Source organism: Perognathus longimembris, chromosome 3 (assembly GCF_023159225.1).
Source record: "Perognathus longimembris pacificus isolate PPM17 chromosome 3, ASM2315922v1, whole genome shotgun sequence".
NCBI classification, from domain to species: domain Eukaryota; kingdom Metazoa; phylum Chordata; class Mammalia; order Rodentia; family Heteromyidae; genus Perognathus; species Perognathus longimembris.
In genome coordinates, this window is record NC_063163.1 from 1,380,045 (window position 1) to 1,396,008 (window position 15,964).

The following is a 15,964-nucleotide window of genomic DNA, read 5'->3' on the forward strand; positions in this document are numbered from 1 at the left end:
GGCTCTTGGCAAAGCCCGAAGGTGCGCGTGGCGTGGCACCCCGAAGGCGGGGCCCGGGGGAGCGTGAAGCGACGCGACGCGCGTGCCTACCTGTCGTACCGGGGGGGCCCCGTTCCCCTTTCAGACCCGGGCTTCCCGGCAAGTCGATGGTGTCTCCGATATCACCTGCCGCGCGGAGGAAAGGCGGTGAGGGGCAGCCCTTCCCCGGGGGGGGGGTCCCCCGATCTGCGCTCCACCCCTCCGCGGCTGGCTAGACGCTGCCGCTCACACCTGCGGTCCCCCGCCTCCCCCCGAGTTCAAGTCCTAGTAGCCCCATAAAAATGAAAAACGGCAGCCAGCAGGCAAACGACAAAACAACCAAACAACATAGTTTCTTCCTTAGCAACCAGGCGGCCTGAGCGTGTCGGGGTCCCTCCTGGGCCCCAAGTTCTTGGCCGCGGACGCCGTTTCCTTCCACCATCCCCGGAACACTTACCTAAGTCCCCCCTTTGGCCGGTCTCGCCGTACAGGCCTTCTCTGCCAGGAGCGCCCTTGTCCCCCTAGGAGAGGGGAGGGAAACGCCGTCGGGAAGGGCGGGAGGGGGGGTGGTGGCCGGACCGCCGCTCCCTCGGGAGGGGGTGAGGACCGTCACTGGTGGCCTCCACCCGGACACAGCTGCTCACAGCCCGATTATCGGATCCCCTGGCTCCAGGCTGGGGCGTGGAAAGTCACCCCAGCCCCCACACTGAGGTGAATTCCTGGACACCCCCCCCACCCCGGGGGCGGGGGGCGGCCGTTGCCACGCGGCCGGAACCCTCCGTACGGGGCGCTCGGCTGAGCCCAGGGAGCCGCCGCCTCCGTGCCGCCGGGCAGAGAGCTGGTGCGGGTGCTCCAGTGGGCTCTGGGGCCCGGGTTCGCGCACTCTGACCTGCCGCGCGGATCGTGACCTCCCGGGAAGCCTCACTCCCTTGAGGGCCCCCGTGGAAAGACGGGGTGCCAAAGCCCCCCGAGGGGCAGTGGCTGCGGCCCGCGTGCTCGCCCGCCTGCCGAGGCTCACGCTCCGCCCCAGGGAGTGCAAGGTGTGTGTGTGGGGTGTGTGTGTGTGGGGGGGGGGCGGGGGTGGGGAGATGCTCCCAGAAGGTGCTGGCCTGAGAGATCTACTCACCCTGCTTCCTGTGAACCCTGGGAACCCCACAATTCCGGGGGGGCCAGACACGCCGGGGAAGCCCGGCAGCCCGGGGATGCCTGGGACTCCGATGTCGCCCTTGGTTCCTTTGACGTGGCCCGGCCTCCCGGGAAGGCCTGGGATTCCTGCCAGCCCCGGGACCCCGGGCATGCCTTGGAGTCCTGCGGGGAGACCCCGGAGGCGTGTGAGACTCGGGGAGGCGGCGGCTGCGCGTTTGCGGTCAGGACGCATCTCGAGGCCCAGATGGTGGCGGGTTGGGACTCAGGTGGCTCTGGGCGGGGCCAGCCCCCCTCCCCCCCGCCGGCCCCCCCCCCCCAGGAGTATGGCAGCGGTCTGACGGCGGCGCGGGCTGGCCAGGGACTCCGCTCACCTTTCAAGCCCAGGTACCCCTTCAGGCCCATGGGCCCTTCATCTCCTTTCTCCCCCTTGATGTCCTTCATCCCTGGCAGGATGATGGGGGGCGGTCCCGGGGGACCGGGGTCTCCTCGGTTGCCTGGAAGGAGACGGAGGTGGTCATGTCCGGGGACCCCAGGCAAGGACAAGGGTGGAGAAGGTTCCCCCCACCCCCCCGTGCTGCTAACCGTGCCCGGGGTGGGGGGGTGCCTCAGGACCAGCGAGAGGAGAACCGCGTGGGGTCTGCGTCTGCCCAGTGCTGACCGAGGCCTCCGACAAAGGCCGGCTCCGCCCGGACCGCACCCCAGGCCCCGACGCGCCCCAAATAACAATAATAAAAAAGCTCTCTCAACGCCAAGCTGGTGTCCTACAGAGCTCGTGCCTCCAAAGGGCACGGGGAAGGTGTTCTGCAGACTGGCAGCTCCGCGGGCCCCGCACGAGAGCCCCCGTCCCCACCGCAGACGACGCGGGGCCCCTGGCGGCCGCCCCTCACGCGCCCCCAGCTCCGAAGCCCTGCGTGGACTCTCCGTCCACCCGAGCCGGGGGCCACGTGCGCGGGGCGGACGGTCCCAGGGCTCACCCACCCACGCTGCGGCTCCGCGGCGTGGCAGGACCGCCCGCCCTGGGACGGCCGCGCAGCTGCCCCGTGTCTGCACCCTCTCTGAGTGATCATTCTGGGGTCGGTTGACGTGTGGGTGGGGTCCATTTGGAGGCCATCAGGAATAACGCTGCTACGAGTGCCTACGTGTCTGATTATCTTCACCAAGGAGGAGAATGTCTGGGTAAACTTATGTTTAGGTTTTTGGGTACGCGGTCTCTCCTGGAACTCTGAGCTTCTTTCCTCTTTCTGTGGCGGAGCGTGACGGAACGCATCTGTATGGCGTCTGGGGCTGGAACGCAGGGCCTCCTCCCACTTTTTCGCTCGGGGTTAGTATTATATGATGTGAGCCATTCCACTCTGGCTGTGTGTGTGTGTGTGTGTGTGTGTGTGTGTGTGTGTGTGTGTGTATACGTGTGCTGGTTCTGGGCCTTGCACTCAGGGCCTGAGCACCGTCCCTGGCTTCTCTTTGCTCAAGGCTAGCACTCTGCCTCTTGAGCCACAGCGCCACTTCTGGCCGTTTTCTGTATATGTGGTGCTGGGGAATCGAACCCGGGGCTTCATGTATGCGAGGTGAGCTCTCTACCACTAGGCCACATTCCCAGCCCCCCAGCCGTTTAAAAGTTCTTCCCCGGCGTCTCAACGCTGCCCTTCATTCTGGCTCACGGTTTTCCTCTCGCGTGGGGAGTTAGGCCTCTCAGCCTTCATTCCTTCGGCTGGCTGGGGTTTTTGCCCAGCTCCGGGCTGGGTGTTGGGGGGGTGGGGGGGGCGTCTCACCTTTGACACCCGGCTGGCCCGGCAAGCCCTTCAGACCAGGCGTTCCGAAAAACCCAGCCTCTCCTTTGGAGCCTGGGAAGCCGGGCCTTCCCTTGAGTCCCGTCATGCCCTGGAAGCCGTGCATCCCGGGAGAGCCTCGATCCCCTGCACGGGAGAAGCGGGGGGGGGGGGGGGGTTAGCCTCGGGGGGCCACGGCAGCGTGGGCGTGTGACCCCCGCAGCAGGAGGCCCAGGTCCCTAACCCCACACGGGTTCTCCAGGATCGAAGAGCCTCTGCCCGGCCGGCAGTGTGCGGCCCCGGGCCGGCCTGGTCCGGTTGTATCGGGCGTCGATGGGCACTGAGGACGGGACGGCGAGCAGGGGCAGAGCCGGGGCAAACTCGGGAGCCCAGGCCGGGGCTGATGGGAGGGAGCAAAGGCCCGGGGATGAAGGTGACTTCAGTACCGTCCCCTGCCTGAGCACCGGCCGGGCAATCAGGGGGTTGGGGACTCCAGCCACGCTCACGGGCCTATCTGGAAACTTCCCCGCGTCCGCGATAACCGTTTCTCAGGCCGCGGCGCCCTTCCTCGGGAAGCCGTCCAAAGGGCGGTTGGAAGTGCACTGGTCCTGCCCGAGTCCCACCCAGGTGACCCCCTCGGGGGTCCTGTGGCCTTGCCACGTGCCGTCATGGGCGGCCGGCCCCCCCCTCCCCACGGAGGGGTCCCCCCCCCCCGCCCCGGCCACGCACGCAGTTACCTTTCTGTCCAGGGACACCAGGCACGCCAGCCATTCCTTGAAGTCCGGGGTTCCCTCGATGGCCTTGCTCGCCCAAGAAGCCCGCTTCGCCTCGGTCTCCAGAGAGCCCTTTCATGCCCACGGGGCCGGGGGCGCCCGCGTCGCCGGGGTCCCCCCTCTCCCCGGGCAGGCCTGTCGGGAAGAGGAGGAGGCGGATGGCAGGGCGGGCAGAGCACAGACCCCACTGGGCCGCGGCGTGCGGGGGATGGGGACACTGGGGGCCGGGGCCGGACTGTCCCCCCTCCCCCCCTTGCTGGAGGACGCGGGGGGCCGCTGACTTCCTCCTCGCTTTGTTCGACATTTCCTGTCCGAAGCAGGGCACGGCTGGTGAACTGCCACGACGGGAGCTTCTGGGCGTTACACTCGGATCCCCAACGGGTACCCCAGGTTCCCGGGGTGAACCGTTGACCTTCTCTTGGGTGAAGTGAACGTCCCAATTTTGGAACCCCCCCTCCACCCCCGCCCCCGGCCCTTGGGGGTTCCGTGGGGCGCGGCTCGGGGACTTCCCGTGAGGGACGGTGTGGTGCGGCTCTCAGTGCTGCTGGGGGGGGGGAGGGGACGCGTCTCACCTCCAAAACCTGGGGCGCCCGGCCGCCCCAAGGGCCCTCCTTGCCCCGGGGCTCCCGGGAATCCGTGCTGTCCGGGGGGTCCGGGCAGGCCCGGGTGACCCGAGGGCCCGGGGAGGCCCGGCTGGCCCTTGAGCCCCGGCATCCCGGGCATCCCTTGGCTTCCTGCAGGAGCGGGAGAGGAGCGGTGAGGGGGGCCGGCCCCCAAGTCACGGGGGAGCCTCTCGTCCCGCGGCAGCTTTCACGACGGCCAGCCGCGGGGAAGGGAGCCGCGGTGCGGCAGGGACCGGGGCCCCACGGCGCGCCTCACCTCTGAATCCGGGCGGGCCGGTGTCTCCCGGCGGGCCTTTCAGCCCGGGGTGTCCCGGCAGCCCTGCGTCTCCCCGAGGCCCGGGCTGGGCCCCCAGGACTTCTCCCGGAAGGCCCCTGTCTCCAGGAGGCCCCGCGGGGCCCGGCCGGCCGACGGGGCCCGGGAGTCCCTCGGGGCCTGGCAGGCCCGCGGCCCCTTTGGATCCTCGGGGTCCCATGAACCCTGAAAGGAAACAGAGTGGTCCCCTTCGTCACCCGATTTCCCCCTCACGCGGCCAACAGTGCCGGGAGAGCGCCCCCCTGGCCTGCTGCCGTCGGGGACCCCGTCTGGCTGGTCTCTCCACTCCCCTCCGTGTGCAATGCTGAGCTGATACTGGGATCGCCCCGTGGACCCCACCGCACTCCCCGGAGACGCGGGGGCCGGTGCCGCCGCCCGGGGCTTTCCTCCGGGTCCCCCGGCCCCCGGGGAGCGCACGCCTCCTCTCGGGGGGCCCCCGGCCACGGTGCGGCGGGCCGGAGCTACCCGGTGTGATTTCCACACTCGACGAGGAGCCGCGGCTCGGGGCGAGTGTTACACACGCGCCAGTCTGTGCGTGCACGCGCGAGTCCGCTCTCTGACCCGTGGGGTGGGTGACGGTGGAAGTGGCATCCGTTTCCACGCCGCTCTGGACCGGCCCGCTGGCCGCCCGTCCAGGACAGAGCTCCTGCTGCTTCCCACCCCCCCACGGGGCATGATCACACACGCCCCCCCCCCCGCCCCCTCCCCCCCTCCCGCCGCAGAGCCCGGCCCCACTCACCGGGGGGCCCGGGGAAGCCTTCGCGGCCCGGCTCTCCGGGGAAGCCCTTGAGTCCCGGGGCTCCGTCCTCTCCCGAGAGTCCCGGTGTCCCTCGGAGGCCTTTCACACCTGTGCGACCCAGTGAACCCCAAAGCACATCAGGTGAGGACGGGGACAGGGCCCCCTCCCCCCTCCCCCCGGAGCCGGGAGACCACGCTGGGATGCAGCACAGCCCCCGGGGTTCCGCAGCGTGCCCGGTCTCGGGGCTCGAGCACGAGTGTGTGTGGGGGCAGGCAGGGCAGAGTGGGGGCGAGGCCTGGGGTTGTGGCGCACAGGCTGCCCATGTTCTGCAGTTACCTGTGGGGCCGGGGGGGCCTGGCAGGCCAGGTGATCCTGGGCGTCCTCCAACGCAATCTGGGGAGAGGGCAGGGATGGGTAAACTGAGGCACCGCAGGAAAGGCAAAGGCAGCCGGGAGAAGCATCACCAAGTTATGATCAGACGTGTTAACCCGGCTCTGAGACCTAACGTAAGTTTAACCTCATTGGTTAATCAAACTGGAATGCTAGTGTAAAATGGACACAATGCTAGTGGAAAACGCGATAGAAACGGGTGGCCTGCCGACGCCTCTTCCTTCCCTCCGGGAGGGCGACCGGCTCAGCTCGCACCGTCCTGTGACACGGCCCTTTCTGTCCGTGGCCCGGCCCCCGGTCATCGAGGTTTGGCCTCTGGGCGACAGGGGCGTGGGTGCCCCCCGCAGGCCCTCCGGGACTCCAGCGGGAAGGACCGGGCCCCGTCTCCGGCCCTGTCGGCGGTCCTCCGTGCGGCCGCTTGTCAGCCCCTCTGTCAGGGCTGTGGAGGACGCGGTGACCTGTCCACTCCCCGCCGTGCTTTGCATCCAGAATGTTCCGGGAAGGGCAGCCAGGCTCGCGGAGCCCCGGGCCACAGCGCCCTTCAGTGCCCCTCCGGCTTCCCTCCTGTCACGTTCAGCCCACTCGTTCTCAGCGGCCCATCGCCCGCAGGGCTCCGCGGAGCTGAGCTGAGGCCGAGGCTCGCACCCAGGACCCTTCCACGCGGGCACGCCACGGGGGCTCGAGGGCACTGGAGAGCGAGCCACGGACCCGGCCGCCCTACCTGGGTGAATGGCGTCCTGCCCGTCTCCGCCGAGGGGTCTCTTCACGTCGGTGTCACAATCTGGGGGGGGGGAGATACAGTTTCATTGGGGGTCACTGGCTTAGAGGCGTGTGTGCGTGTGTGTGTGCGTGCGTGCGCGTGTGTACGCCGTGCCAGGCGGGCTCAGAATCGGAGCAGACCCACCGGCCGGGCGGCCCGGGCTGGGTCGTCGGGCGTGGGAGAGGAAGGCAGCGCGGCTCTTACCTATCTGTCCCGGAGTTCCGGGGGGGCCGGGGGGCCCCTGAAGACCTGGGGGTCCCGGCAGTCCTGCGTCTCCTGGGAAGCCAGACTGGCCCTTTGGGCCCGGCAAGCCCAGGCCTGGGGGCCCCACTTCTCCTGGAAAGCCCTTGGCTCCGGGTACGCCCGGGCGGCCTGCGTCGCCCCGAGGGCCCTGGACGCCATCGCCCTGCGGGAAAACCCCCGTCCGTGTGACGCGAGCGCGGCCGCGCCGCTTCTCTGCCCCCCGCACCCCGGCGCTTCCTGCCGTGTCCGGCGGGGACTCCGCGGTGCCCGCCCCGACGGGAAGGCAAAGCCACAACGGGCTGACCCCCCCCCCCCCGCGTCCCCCGGCCCCACAGCTACTCACAGGGGGGCCCGGGAGGCCCGGGAACCCGTCGAGCCCGTCGCGACCCGGGACGCCGTCGTCCCCCTTCATTCCGTGCACGCCGGGGACGCCTGGCTGTCCCCGCTCGCCTGGGGGAGAGTGGACGCAGCATCAGGCTCCGCCTCGGCCGCCCTCACCGACGGCCGGGCGGGGGGGGGGGGGGCAGGGCCGCGGGGTGCCCACCTTTGGTGGTGAGGGTCCTCGAGTCTCCTTTGATCCCCTTGGGGCCGGGAAAGCCAGCCGGGCCGGGGGCTCCCTGCGGGAAGAGGCGCACACGTGTCTCACGGCGTCTGAGCGGGGGGCCCTGCCGGGCTCACGCGCCCGCCGGCCATCGAGGCCGGAGGACCGCCCACGGGCCGGAGACCTCTGAGCCCGGGCGCCCAGCTCCGGGCCACGCCCACCGAGGGGGTCCACCCCGGGTGGCGGACGGGGTGTGCCTTGAGAAGCCCTGGCCTGACACGCGAGCTTCCGGAAGCCTTAGCCGCACCGCGTGAGAACCCAAGCTCGGATGTCCACGCCGGGCTCCGGGTGCAAAGGGTAAACACCCGTGACCCCTCCCCCCTGGGGAACGCCCCGCCGGCACGCCCCTCGGCTGAGGGAGGCTGGTGACAACCTAGTGCAGAATTGAGAAGGTGGGGTGGGGTGGGGTGGGGTGGTTTGGGTCTGTGTGGGGTGCTCGCTCGGGGCGTCTCGGTGGAGGCCATGTGCGAGAATACGGCAGTGAGCGCCGAGGGCTGGTTTGATGGAACGGAACATTGCAAGGGGTTGTGCATTCCACGGGGGCTTGACTGGTGGAGCTATTTTTGGGCAGGCGAGGGTGACATTCTTCCAGTCTGCAGGCGGGGGCCCCGCACACTGCGGTGCTCAGCCAGACTCCGTGAGTGTAAATAGTAAGTGTGAACACGCGGACTCCGCGAGTGCACATTTGCTAAGTGTGAACACGCGGACTCCGCGAGTGCACATGCTAAGTGTGAACACGCGGACTCCGCGAGCGCACATGCTAAGTGTGACCGCACAGGTGGCGGAGGCGTGACTGACTGAGAAGCACAGGTCCCTGAGCTGCGTCTGTGAAATTGTAACCCCCCGGGGGCAACTCCTGCAACTTCAAAAACCTACTAAAAATGAAATAAGACAAGGAACCGCCCACGGTCCTGGGACGCGCCCCTTTCTGACCCCTACTGGGTTAAGACGGCGCGGACGCCGCTAACGTGGCTCTCACTCAACCCGGAGAGAGGACTGTGCATTACATTCGTCACGCGCTCTCCCTTCGACACAGAGCGGGGCTGTTCTGGGGCCTGGAGCTGTTCTTGTTCCGGGGTAGCAGCATTTTACCGCGAGAGCCATAGCTCTCCGTGGGGCTTTCTGGCGGTTACTGGAGCTAAGAACCTCCCTGACTTTGCCGCCCAGGCTGCCTGTGAACCCCGCGCCTCAGGTCTCAGCCTCCTGAGAAGCGGGGTCCCCGGCTCCCGGCCTAAGGCAGGGCGTCTGGCACGGTGACATCCGCACGCTGCGGGAGCTGCTGTCTAACCAACCGCGCGGGATCCGCTCCGCGTCGGCACCGCGGTCCACTCGCAGGTCATCGCCAGGCGGGGACCTGCCCGGCCCGGCTCCCCGCCCGTCACGTGACTCTGCGGAGTGGCCGGCGGCACCCCCGGCCCTGGTCCTGCCCTCCCCCTCCCCCCGGCACCCCACGGAGGAGAAGCCGTCGGGGACGGCCGGCACCCCCCCCCCCCCGCCCCCCATCCACGGGCGTGACGGCGGTGGCCAGGTCTCTAACGCCGGCGCTCGCCCACTCGGGGGCCCGAGGGCGCCGGCTCTCACCTTGAACCCCGGGAACCCCGGGATGCCGTGCTGCCCGGGGTCGCCCGGCTCTCCTTTCCTCCCCGGCTGCCCGTTGGTGCCCGGAAAGCCCTTGGGGCCTGGCCGTCCCGGGAGGCCCCTGACGAAGCCGTCGTCACACTTGCAGTCCCCAGAGTCGCCTGCGGGGGGGGGGGGGGGGGAGGGCGTGCTGGTTAGTGGGGGGGAGGCGGGGGGGGGGGTGAGGAGGGCCCAGTCTCACGGCCACGGCCGAGGGCCCCCTCCCCTCTCCCTCCATCCCTTACCTTTCCACCCCTTCTGCCCTCGAGTCCCGGGGAATCCGGGGGGCCCGGGACGGCCCACTCTTCCTCCCGATCCTTTACGGCCGAACAGGTAACCTAGAGACAGGCGGAGGGACGGGAGCCTCAGCCTCCACCCCCAGGGGCGGCTGCACCCCACGGGGAGCGGGCCCCCCCACCCCCCAAGTCACCCCGGAGACCCAGAGCCACACACCCGGGCGAGAGCTCACGGCCTCGGGTGGGAAGGGCGGGTCGGCCCGCGGACTTCGAGCCTCCACTGCGCGCCCACCCGGTGCCCACCCGGGTGCCCACCCCCGGTGCCCGCCCGGGCCTAGGCGTGGTCAGCCCTGAGCACAGCCGTCCCCGCCCACACGACACTCAGGCCTCTTCCAAACCCTTAGGGCTGCCGAGCTCGGGCCACCCCAGCGGGGACCGCACGGCCCAGCCCGGGAGCGCCATCTTGTGGCGGACACAGGACGGCGCGCTTTCCCGAAGTGGAGCATGGAAACTCCGCCTCTAGCGTTCTTGCTCCGGGGTGGGGTGGTAAGCTCGGCCCGGGTCGGTCTCTAGACCTCAGTCCTCCTGCGTACGTTGCTGGGCGGATAGGTGCGCACTGCCACACTCGGTTTTTATTGGTTGTGACGTGGGTCTCACACACTTGTTGCCTAGACCGGCTCACGCCGAACGAAGCCCTCCTACGCCCTGTCTCGGGAGCAGCTGGGATTACAGGCGTGAGCCACCGTGCCTGGCCGTGGTTCGCCTCTTCTACCTCCTCCAAGCGGCCACGACAAGCCACAGGTTCGCCTGGGAATCCAACCGACCGAGCCAGAAACGGGGAGGGGTGGAAGACGGCGCCCAGAAACAAAGCCGACTTTCAAGGCTTGATTTCGCTGGAAGCACGAGACACTACAAATCCTGCTTTTTTGCTTTTTGTTTTGGTGGTTGTTGTTATCAGCAGTAGCCAAAAGCAGATGGGAGGCAGTGAATGAACCCGACAGTTGCATTCCTGGGGCAAATGAACTCTGGGAATCAAGACCACTGATTCTAAGCCACGACTCTGGGCCAATACTTTTACAAGGCCCTTAGGGCTGGTTGAATAAGGGTTGTTAACAGAAAGAGAAGTGCTTTGGAAACTGTCTCACAGGGGAAAACCTGTCAGTCAGTCTGTCTGACTAAATAAGAACTTGAGCTGTACACTTTGAAATTGGTAGTTGATAAATTATAAACGATGAACTCAGTTACTCTGTTGGCAGCTGACGAACTCTGGCCCATCAGGGAGTCTCCGGTGTACGGAGCAAGATTTAGAAATCAGGATGGCAGGTGTGTGTGTGTGTGTGTGTGTGTGTGTGTGTGTGTGTGTGTGTGTGTGTTAGTAAGATGGAATCGAGTGCTGGGGGAATGGCTGAGCTCAGAGTGGCATGCACTGACACTTTTTATTTTTAACACATGGTCTGTTGCGAGCAGGGAGACCCAGAGACTGCTTACAGGACGTGCCTAGCGCGTGTAAACCTATCTATCATCACAGATGTTACATGAGTAAATATTACTTCCAGCAGGGCAGAAAAACCTAAGATAACACTTCTCAAACTGGCAAGCTCCTGAGGCAGGGAAAGAGCCGCACGGAGAACTTCCCCCAAGAACGTGGGAATCTGCGTTCCCTTCTGCTTCCAAGGAACCCGGGAAAGCCGCAGCGAGGAGGCTAACGTCCGACTGGGGAGGCAGAAGCGGCCGGCTCGTGTGATGAAAAGCAGATGGGGCTCTGTGCGGATGGACCCCTGCGTGTGTGGGGACACCGGGCCCCGCGGGAGGAGGGGCCTGCGGCCGGCCGGGCACTCCGACGCTGGGTGGGGAGCGTGGCCGTCCTCTCCTCCTAGGCCCAGGCCCCCCCCCCCGACCCCCCCACCGCGGAAGAGCCCGGGCTGCTGCCTCTGGAGCCCCCGGCGGGCCCGCGCGCGCCCCCTCCACTCACCGTCCGGTCCGGGGGGTCCCGCGGGCCCGGGGGCTCCCGGGAGCCCAGGTTTGCCGTCCGCTCCGGGTGGGCCGGGGTACCGGGCGGGGAGGCCCGGGTCCCCGGCGAAGCCTTTGGGTCCCATCTCGCCGGACAGGCCTCTCCTCTCGTCTGGAACGGCAGCGGGCCGGCGTGAGCTCCCCGCACGTCCCGGTTCCCGGGGCCCTCACGGGGCGCACCCCGGCCCCACACCCAAGTCCTCACCTTCGCGGTCGGCGGACGGCCCGGGGACTCCCGCGGGGCCCGGCTCTCCCGGCTCGCCCCGGAATCCCGGCTCTCCGTGAGCCCCTGGGAATCCTGGGTCGCCTCTGGCGCCTGGATACCGGCACAGATCACACCGCCCCAGTGAGACCGCCGCCAGGGCGACCGCGGTGGCACAGGACGGGGGGCGGGGCGCGTCGACAATCGGGGCGGGGGGCGGGTGTTGGGGGGGGCAGGCAAGAGCCCCCCAGGCAGACAGAAAGCAACCCGGAGGGTCCCAACGCCTCAACGACCCGCACCTCCCAAGGAGGGTGACATTAATTCAGGGGACAGGTCTGCCATGCTGGGACTGCGGAGAATGACGGAATGGCCATGCCGGTGATAGAGCCGACGCATTCGGGGCTAGGGAAGGGGGTTGTGCCCAGGCTGGGTGGGGGGGATGAGGGGGGGCCGGTCCCCCAGGCTGGCCCTCGGGGTTACGCGTGGGTGCTCTGGCCTGGCTGTGTCGGCTGAGTTGACCCGCGTGTGTCCCCCTAGGGCCCATGTCCAGGACGGGGGCAGCGCACAGACCTTTGGCCAGGGAAGGGTGCGGGGAGTAGGCGGGCGGTCCCGGGGGGCCTGGTTCCCCTTGTTCTCCCTGGGGAGAGAGCAGAAGAAGGTAAGAACAACCCCGCACGCACGGCGGTGCTCAGGTTTCTATTTCCCGGGAATGAAGATGCGGGTGCCCGTCCCGGTAGCCGCCGCGGCCTACCCAGGGGCCGTCCGCGGCCTACCCAGGGGCCGTCCGCCGGGCCGCGACGATTGTGCCGTCGGGTGGGACTTCCTTCCCGGCTGGCCCACCCCCCCCATCAGCGGGCCCGGCCCCCCTCCCCGGCCGACCCCCCCCGCCCTCCGCCCACCCAGCTCTCCCACAGTCCGCAGTGGGGGGCTTTCACCCCCATGCCGGCACACGGGCGCAGGCACGCGAGACCCGCTCTCCCCTGAGGACTGGGGACGCCTCTTCCTCTAGCGACTGGGCCCACGGCAGCCCCGGGCTGGGCCGGCACCCCGCGAGCAGGGAGGGCAGGGGCCCCGAGCCCTCCTGTCTCCTCTGCCCAGGGTGGACCGCGTGGCTGCGTCTCCGCGGGGCGGGGAGGGGCCCGCCCGAGCTCACCTTGGGTCCTCTGGGTCCGATGGGGCCCTGGAAGCCGTCCACACCCCTGCCTCCCTGCAAAAGAGACGGCGGGGTGGCGTGCTCAGCCTGAGCACAGGGCCCCCAGAAGGCGCCAGAACCCCGCTGCTCCGGTTAGGGCTTCCCTCTCAAAGACGCGCTCTCAGACTTAAAGGTAACCAACCACGAGAGGCGCATCAACAGGCGGTCAGATTAGAACAAGTGAATCACGGAGAAAAAGGAATCGTCCACGGACTTGGCTGCCTCTCAATCCCTAAGGTTCCCCCGCCCCTTTTTATTTTTTGACTAAAAATGTCTCTAAGACGGATTCTGTCCCCAGATTCCCGTGAACCTTGCTGAGGGCGTCGGCCCTTGTGAGTTCCATCACGAGGCCACGTGGGCAAAGCTGCTTCAGTCCTACACATTCTAGACACGGACCCCCTTGGGTGCCGAGCCGTGGTAAACCAGGACACCACACACCACTGCTGCAGACAGGGGTTCGGGCCCCGGGAGCGCCCAGGAAGCCCGAGTGTGTTCTGTTGTGGGACTTTCCTGTACCAGGTGGAGCTAAAGACTGGGAAGCAGAAATGGTGGGTATTCAGTGGGCGGAAAAATAACCCCGCCTAGACGAAGGAAAGTCACCAGGCCGAAGCCCTAGAAGCTTCTGGCCCGAATGTACGACCAGGTCCTTCTGGGATGGATGGCGTCTGGTTCTCAAGTGTTTTGCACACGGCTCTTTGCACACGGCTCTTTGCCGTCCTGGGCTGTGTGCACACGGCTCCCTGGACTCCCCGATTCCCCCGGCCCTCTCCCACCACCTCCACGGCCCGCAGAGCACGACTTGGGCGGACTCAAGCTCCCTCGCCTTATTTGCCTGGCGGAATCCATCAGCCCGCAACGGGGACGGAACCGGGCCCGGGACGGCAGAGAACAGGGTCTGCTGCCATGGGTCTCCAGCTCAGCGTGGTCACCACAACGCCTTCAAGCTGCGCCTGCTAGGGTCGGCTCTCGGCTGGGCCGTGGTGCGTGGAGCCCCCCACTGCCCCCCCTCCCCCGGCAGTCTGAGTTCCTCTGATGCCCGGGCCTGCATGGGGGACTTTCCACGCACGGCACACAGGCCCGAGGTCTGCCCCCGGGGCCGCAGCTCCAGGAACACTGTGTTACATCTTGCGCCGGTACTGGGTCTTGAACTCATGGCCTGGGTGCTGACCCTTGGCTTTTCCTTTTTTTTTTTTTTTCCTCTGAAGGCTCAAATCGCACCTCTACTTCTGCTGCTTTGCTGGTTAATTACAAACGAGGACCTCTCCTATCACGTGCCGGGGCTGACTGCAAGCCACGACCGTCGGGTCTCGGTCTCCCGAGCAGCTGGGATGATAGGCGAGAGCCGCCGGCGCCTGGCTCCGCCAACGCTTTTCACAAGTTCCTCAGGCTGAGAGAAGCTTTGGCTAGTACTGAAATTTGCCTCTCTCGGGAAAATGGGGGGGGGACGCCCGAATTTGCGCTCCGTGCTACAGACGTACCTTCTGTCCTTGAGATCCGATCTCTCCGTGGAGGCCGGGGAGACCCTGGGGTAGGACAGAACACGGAAGCGGTGAGACGGAACGTTCCGGAAGGCTGCGCGGCAGCCCCATGGAGGACCTAGGCGACCTCTGTGCTGACAGGCCCTGCAGGGCAGCGCGGACGGAGCAGGTCGGCCCGGCCCCGGGGGCGGGAACCCCAAGTCCGTCCCGCCGCACGGATGGAGGGTGGAGCAGAGCAGGTGGGGGGGATGACGAGGCCCCGGGGGAGGCAGAGCCACCGGGGGGAGGGGGGGCAGAGCGGAGCCACGCTCCGGAGCCAGCCGGGCCGCGAGGTCACCCCAACTTTCCCAGGGGACCGGCCATCTTATCCGTATCCGCACAGAGCGCCCCCCCTTCCACCGGGTAAAGATGGAGGGACACACCGAGACGGGGTGGTAACACTACCAACGGGGTTGCACTCCTGGGCGCTCCTTTGCCACCCTGCACAGCATCGTTGAGTCGCGGGGAACTCAAAACAGTGCCGGGTGAAGAGAAGGGGCGCCTCACGGAGGGGCGCACCCCGGGAGGGGCCCGGCCACCCCGCGGGGCGCCCCGGGCGTGGGGTGGCATTGGGGGGCGGGTGGGGAATCCGTATCGGGGCGCGGCTCACTCACCCGAGCTCCCGGGAAGCCCATGACTCCTTCCTCGCCCTTCAGGGAGACGCCCTAGGAGAGGGGACAGCGGGCGTACGCGGGGGCCGCCGGCCGGGGACACGGGGCTCGGCGGCTCCGCCTCCCCCGGTGACGCCATGCCCGCGACGCCCAGCGTGGCCCCCGTGGCCCCCCCCCCCCGCCCCCGGCGCGGCGGGGTGAGCTTACCGGAACTCCCGGCTCTCCTTCGCTCCCCTTTTCGCCCTGTGAAGAACACGACGCGTTAGCCGCGCCCCCGGGTTCGAGGCGGCTCGGCAGGCACGGGACCAGGCGAGCCAGAGGCTTCCGGCAAAACTTGAAGCCACCTCGGTTAACCGGGTGCAGCGGTCACCCCGACTCCTCAGCTTCAAAGCTCAAACTAGAACGCGACCCACGCCCCTCCCGTCCGTTTTCAGGGGCTGCACGGAACCGTGCGTGATTTTTCCGTGCGGTTGGAAGCCTTTCTTCCACCTGCTCAGCTGCTTCTGTCTCTCCCGCGAGCCACGGCCCACCTGGTCATCGCCCAGCGGCCCCCAGCGGGGGGCACCCCGGGAGGTCCCCCAGAGCCACCCTCGTCCCAATAGAACAGGAAAAGATGCCCTTGGGGGGGGGGGCGTGGAAATCTCAGGCGAAAGGGGCTTAGAGGGCAGCTTCTCTTTTGTTTGGGATCCACCCCCCCCCCCGACTCGCCACTGCCCCCTGCTGGCGGTGGGGGGTGGGGGACCGTGCCGTCCCTGGCACTGGGCCCTCGGGACAGGGTGCCCCGGACCCCTGAGCCGCGTGCGGCGACCCCGTTACCTTGTACAGGTCCGGGTGGTACGTGGTGGTCGGGGTCCCGATGAAGGTGACGTCCGACGGAATGCCGTTGGGTCCCGGCCGGCCCATGTCGCCCTGCGCAGGGTTGGGCGAAAGCGTGCTTGTTACATCGAGCGCGGGGGGGGGGGGGGGGGGGGACACGGGACGCACCGCGCCCCCCCCCCCCCCGCCCCGGTCACACTAGCGACTAGCGTGTGTGCGCACGGACGGCAGGGACCGGCTACCCTGAACCCCGCCCTGCACACGGAAGCTCCCGGGCCCGGGTCTGGGTGCAGGGGTGGAGGGCTCTTGGGGGGCAGTGCTCGACGGCCTGCCAGGCCCGGCACGGGGGGGGGGGGCTGCACACCGGCGTGGTGGGGGCCTCTACGCAGCT

General features: G+C 68.2%; 1 protein-coding gene across 1 annotated transcript in view; it reads right to left on the reverse strand.

The window, feature by feature from the left end:
* Col4a2 (collagen type IV alpha 2 chain) overlaps positions 1-15,964 on the reverse strand; it is a 92,380-nt gene that overhangs the window by 4,943 nt on the left and 71,473 nt on the right. Inside the window, 24 exon segments of the mRNA XM_048341095.1 lie at positions 91-165; positions 476-539; positions 1,145-1,326; positions 1,536-1,658; positions 2,934-3,077; positions 3,668-3,838; positions 4,276-4,437; positions 4,583-4,804; positions 5,379-5,486; positions 5,715-5,771; positions 6,490-6,549; positions 6,733-6,934; positions 7,115-7,221; positions 7,316-7,388; positions 8,954-9,111; positions 9,235-9,327; positions 11,198-11,347; positions 11,441-11,551; positions 12,008-12,074; positions 12,591-12,644; positions 14,108-14,152; positions 14,761-14,811; positions 14,965-15,000; positions 15,574-15,666. Of these exon segments, the coding sequence (XP_048197052.1) occupies positions 91-165; positions 476-539; positions 1,145-1,326; positions 1,536-1,658; positions 2,934-3,077; positions 3,668-3,838; positions 4,276-4,437; positions 4,583-4,804; positions 5,379-5,486; positions 5,715-5,771; positions 6,490-6,549; positions 6,733-6,934; positions 7,115-7,221; positions 7,316-7,388; positions 8,954-9,111; positions 9,235-9,327; positions 11,198-11,347; positions 11,441-11,551; positions 12,008-12,074; positions 12,591-12,644; positions 14,108-14,152; positions 14,761-14,811; positions 14,965-15,000; positions 15,574-15,666 (2,608 nt within the window).